Raw genomic sequence first — 6,018 nt, forward strand, 5'->3', positions numbered from 1 at the left:
TCTCTCCCTCTCTCTCTCATGAATAAATAAAGAAAATCTTAAAAAAATAATAAATAATAATAATAATATATAATAATTTATATATAAATTATATTTTTATATAATACATATTTTATATTACATTATAATTACATTATAATACATTATACATTATACATGTATTATACTTTATAAGTACATAATACATTATACATTATACATGTATTATACTTTATATTATAAGTACATAATTATATGTATATATGCATAATTATATATAATTATAAGTACTATATTTGTATGTGTATGACATATTATTTATATGTATTATATATAATTTATATATATTTATTTTTATATAATTACATGTGATTATATTATTATATATGTATATGTATTATATATAATTTGTATATATATTATTCATATAATATATAATTATATACCTAAATATATAGATATATATACCTAAATATTTATAAATGTATATTTATTTACCTGTTTATTAAATTTATCAAATTTACTTATATTACATATTTTAATTTTTAATCTTTTACAAAATTTGCATTATTAAAAAATAGCTAAAAGTGTGGTCAAAAAGTATAAACTTCTAGTTATATGTAAAAGGATTATATATTATTAAAGTTTTTTTCATTCTGTTACAAATGTCTGATAATGTAAAATTATGTGTATTATTACCACAGAGGAAGAGTTGTTCACTTGGTTTGTTATATTTTGAAACTATATATATTTTTAAAGACTTTATTTATTTATTTGTCAGAAAGAAAGCACAAGCAGGGAGGCCAGCAAGCAGGGGGAGAGGCAGGCTCCCTGCTGAGCAAGGAGCCTGATGCAGGACTCAATTCCAGGACCCAAGATCATGACCTGAGCCAAAGGCAGATGCTTAAACAACTGAGCCACCCAGGCATTCCTGAAACTATATTTTAATACAGTTTTTACTCCAGATGATACCTACTTGTTCTTATTACTTATATGTTTCCAATAATAACATTAATTATAATGCTGATCCAGTGCAAAAGTTTAAAAAAGAAAATGTTTAAATTTTTTTGGCAAAGAAAATTATCTCAAAGTCAAAGTGCATTCAATTTGCAATCCAAGCTACTTGGACAATGAATTACTTTGTGAAGTTTAAACAGTTTATTTTTCACATTAAAAAATGAAAAAGCCACAAAGTTTTGAAGACAGTGTTTCTTTTATTTATTTATTTATTTATTTATTTATTTATTTATTTATTTGAGAGAGAGAGAGAGAGAACTACTGGGGGGAGGTGTAGAGGGAGAGAGACTAGCAGACTCCTTGCTGAGCATAGAGCCCAACGACACAGGTCTTGACCCAAGTCATACACTTAACCGACTAAGACATCACAGTGCCCCAAAGACAGTGTTTATTTTCTCTTCTTTAGAGAACAAAAGATATCTGTGATGACAGTTTTCAAAAAGTTTCATTTGACCTATGGAAGGAAGTTAGAAAAAAATTCTACAGAAAGTAAGATATTTTATACTCAGCTTAAGTATGACCCCTGGTTGTCATAAGCATACATATGGGAGATCTAATAAGCAGCACGATTTGGATGAATTGAGAATGCTAAACTTGGGATGTTTGTGGTCTGCATCTGAGAGCAGAATCATCCCCAGGGAACCACAGTTGCTATAGGAAAGTGGACAGGTCAGGATGGCTGTGTGTTCCCAGATATTGGTACAACCTAGAGAACAGCATGGGACTATGGCACAGGCCTGACTGGAAACTGGAGTAGCCAGTGGATGGAGGATAAGGCAGAGCTTGGAGGGCACTTGTGTCAATGAAGGGCAAGATGGAGGTTAAGCCAGCATGTGGGAAGAAATGCAAAGACCCTCCTCCTTATTCTCCACAGTGCATGGCCTGTACTTGGAGAGCCAACAGTGAGGAGGACAAGACAGGGATGCATATAAGTTAGACTCATGATCACAGTTAGGATCAATGCACCCAAGGACGCTGGTGAGAACCAGGGAACTAACTATCTCAAACCAGAAAATTCTCCAATTGCAGTTATAATCAAGACCCTTCACATAACCACTCTTCTATCTTTACTGAGTTCCAGGAAGAAAGGAGGAAAAGGAAAGCAGAAGATTCTTGATTTAACAGAATATAAACCTTGGACTGACAAATTGTAAGTACAGGCATGCTTCAGTTCCTTGAAGGGACAATTTTATTGTTTTAGGTTTTTCTTCTGTGAATAAAAGTAGAGTCTCATAAAATAAGACGGATTCAATTCAGTGAAGTAAACTAGTATTTCAGTATATGAGAATGGTAAAATACAGGAAGCAAGATATAGATGAAATCAGGATGATCAAAATGGAAACTGACACCTGGGTAATCTTAACACATCCACTAAAACTATAATTACCTGTGTTATTTCCAAATAGTAGACTTAAATATAAAAATCCCGTATTTCTTCACATATGGGTGATTTTAGCCATTATTATATAATCTCTAAATTCCAGTTTATATTGCTTTAGGACCATCTGGACAAATAATCTCAAAATATTAATTATGAAAAATATTATTACTCGATAATTTATATATATTTTTGAAATAACTTGATTCGATCTACTTTTTCACATTCTTCTAAAATATACAGAGGATGCTGCACATATAATTTTTACAAGGACAAAAAATGTCAATCATTAACAACATCCCCATGTATTTTCCTTAAGCATATCACAAAACTTGACATTACAGTGAATCATTCCTATCACAAGTTAGCAAAATATTAGGAGAAATCCTGATAGTATGTTATTCTGTATTAAGGCATTCAATGTTAGCTATTACAATAAGCAACTTCAGTGTTTTAAGATAGCAAAGTTTTCTTGTCACAATGAGACATTTTGACATGAATGAGATTGTTCTCTTTTACAGCTGTGTCCTTCTGGATCATGTGATCGCCAGTGTCTCCATGGAGAAGTCAGAGATGGATGGCTGGAAATGATACATTTTACTCATGCCCAACCTCTTTTGTACAGAGGCAATCACATGCCTATGACTTAAATTTCACAGAAACTGGGAAATATGGAAGATCATCTTGATATTTGTTAAGCACTGTTTTTGGTACATATGCTGCATATAATGTAACATAAATTAATTAACTGAACAGAGTTTCTATTAATGAAGAATGATCTTATATCTCATTAAATGATGGAGGTGATAAATCTAGGTATATCTTTTATTCAATTTTGTTCCTTTTTATAGGTATAGAATAATTTGTCTCCAAGTGAGATTTTAAAATATATCTATAAATGTGATAGAACAGATGAACCTGTGTACACAAAAAGAGTAACGAGATAGAGAAAAGTTACAAATGACCACTTTTAGAAGAAGCTGTTTTTAAATACTCATAACTATGAGAATAGCATTGTTTTGTAACAAACTACAAACAGGGAAAATAACATACTAAGATTAAACAAATTGTCCAATCTAATTGGATTAGACAGTGATAAAATAACAAGTTGATCCTTGGCATACTTTATCACTAAGCAAATCTAGATAGATCATAGATAGACAGCTTTATTGATTACCAACTCTTGCTAATACCATTACGACCCAGTCAGAAAGTTTTACACTACTAACATATTAGTCTTTGAACTTGCTACTTCATAGCCCATATATTTCAATAGAACCTCTAGCGGATGTTATAATCAGTGACAGCAGAGATTTAAGAATATTGACATTAGTATTCTAGCCCATTTGACTTGCTATGGTGAAGGCTTCGTGTCATGAACTGTAAAGTCTCAGATAAGGAATGCACGGTTAAAGACATGGCTATCAGGATAGTCTTTCTATTTAAATAGCTGACTGCTTTACAGTCAAAAAATCACTGAGACTAGTTAATACATATTTTAGGTCTTGCATTCCCAGCTTGTAGCTCAAAGAATTAATGTGGTATTCTATATCAGTTTATTCATTCCCTTAAATACCATGGCTCTTCAGCATTTATTTACTTTTACATACTAAAATGACATTAAACTAGGACAGAAAGCTGATGAGTGTTGGGTTTTCCTAAAGTTTTCAATCAAGCAATTATTAGGTCAACTGGTGGCCATTTTTCAATTCATACTATTAATTCATCCTCTTGATAACAAGGAAGAAAACAACAATAATCAATGATACCAACAATGGGAAAGTTACACAGGGCTCTAATTCACTTAAGGAAGAAACATCAAGTCTTATGGATTCTATTCTTGTTATTAGATACTCAAAGGCTGATTTCTAAGCCGCCAAAGGGAAATTGCTGAGAAGCACCTGATTTCTAATGTAGAATCCCCAAAGTGTTCATTTTTAATGGCATAATATGATTCTAGATGATACCAAACTGGAGCTTAAAGCAGTGGGCTTAGCCTTCTATCCTATCTACCTTGTCTTCTGCCCCTTCACACAACAGTCCAGGATTTATACTTCTGATCATTGGCTGGTGAGTTAATATGGCTTCCAGATTTCTCCCCTAATTATTGTTCTAATTTTACAATTTATTATTTTGAGTTATATTTTCAGTGCAATTAGCAAGACATAGCTATTTTATACCATGTCTTTATATTAGATTTTTTTGATAATAATTTTGGTTGATGTTAAGAAATTGAATGAAACACTTCATCTCCTAGACTAATACATGATTGTTTATCAGATGCACCTAAGTGCATCATATAGTGTAAACAATGTTTATACTCAATAAAACAATATCCACTGAGCCTTTATATTCACATTTTAAAATATAGTAAACACTTGCATAGAATTTTTTCCAGGGCTCGCATCACATCTTTATTCTGAAGACTATAAATCATGGGGTTGAGCATGGGTGTCAGAATAGTGTAGAAGACAGATGCAACTTTATCTTGGCCTGAAGTATGGGAAGAGATTGGTCGCATATACATGAAAATGATGGCACCATAATATAAACTGACCACTGTCAGGTGAGATGAGGAGGTTGAGAATGCTTTTTTTCGGCCCTCAGCAGAAGACATTTGAATGACAGTGACCAGGATGAGTGTGTAGGAGGCAAGGATGACTGAAAATGGAATCAGAAGCAGAATGGTGGTGCTGATCAAAATCCCAGTTTCATAGGTCAAGGTATCCTCACAGGAGAGATGCAAGACAACAGGAAGTTCACAGTAGAAATGATTGATTTCTCTGGATCCACAAAACGGCAATCTCATGGTGCAGACAGTATGTATCAAGGCATTGAAAATACCACTGGTCCATGAGCTAACAGCCATCTGCCTACAGAGGGGCCAGTTCATGAGAAGTGGATAGTGTAAAGGTTTGCAGATGGCAACATATCGGTCATAGGACATGAGTCCCAAGAGGATACACTCAGTCCCACCCAGGGCCAACCCCAGGAAGATCTGGAAACCACAGTCAGATGTGGAGATGACTTCCTTATGTAGAAGGTAGTTTGTCATCATCTTGGGGACGCTGGTAAGTGTGAAAAGGATGTCAATGAGAGAGAGCTGCCAAAGGAAGAAATACATAGAAGTATGGAGATGACAATCTACCAAGATCAGCAGAATTAGGAGGCTGTTTCCAGTTAGTGTGAAAAGGAACATCATGGTGATAAGCACGAATATGCAGAAGTGAGTTGGGTTATATTGCAGCAGACCCAGAAGAATAAATTCAGTGAAACTGTCATTCTCCAAATGTTTCATTCTTGAAATCTCTGTAGAGATAAAAGGAAAAGCATATAGTAGGAAAAACATTTCAGTATTAATAGTGTACTACATACAAGTTAACCAATGAGAAAATGTTTGCATTACCTAATGAATTCTGGAAAAAATAGTGAATCCAGTAGATGTAAATTGCTCAAATGATATTTGTCTGATTTGATTTGTGCTACTGTCAGCTAGACCCCAAGACCAGATCTTACTTGCTAACCCACTTGTATCCACTGATCTTTTCCCACATTTTTCCTTAATCTCTCTTTTTTCAAGCTTTCCTCTTAACTCAGGCAACTGGAAACCAAAACTATCCTTCAAGCTCTAGCAACTGCCCTGA

The 6,018-nt window shown here is 33.5% G+C and overlaps 1 protein-coding gene across 1 annotated transcript; it reads right to left on the reverse strand.

Annotated features, from left to right (window-relative positions):
• Positions 1–4,727: 4,727 nt before the first annotated feature.
• On the reverse strand, positions 4,728–5,576 carry LOC114200284 (olfactory receptor 2AJ1-like). The gene has a single exon (XM_028092337.2). It carries the CDS (start codon positions 5,574–5,576, stop codon positions 4,728–4,730), a length of 849 nt encoding a protein of 282 aa, XP_027948138.2.
• Between the last annotated feature and the right edge of the window lie 442 nt (positions 5,577–6,018).

The sequence above is a fragment of the Eumetopias jubatus genome, unplaced genomic scaffold (assembly GCF_037043125.1).
Source record: "Eumetopias jubatus isolate StellerSeaLion01/CBP00866 unplaced genomic scaffold, mEumJub1_p1.0 scaffold_5, whole genome shotgun sequence".
Lineage (NCBI taxonomy): Eukaryota > Metazoa > Chordata > Mammalia > Carnivora > Otariidae > Eumetopias > Eumetopias jubatus.

Coding starts and splice junctions, on each gene's coding strand:
- LOC114200284 (XM_028092337.2), bottom strand. CDS start 5,576: ATGATGTTCCTTTTCACACTAACTGGAAACAGCCTCCTAATTCTGCTG.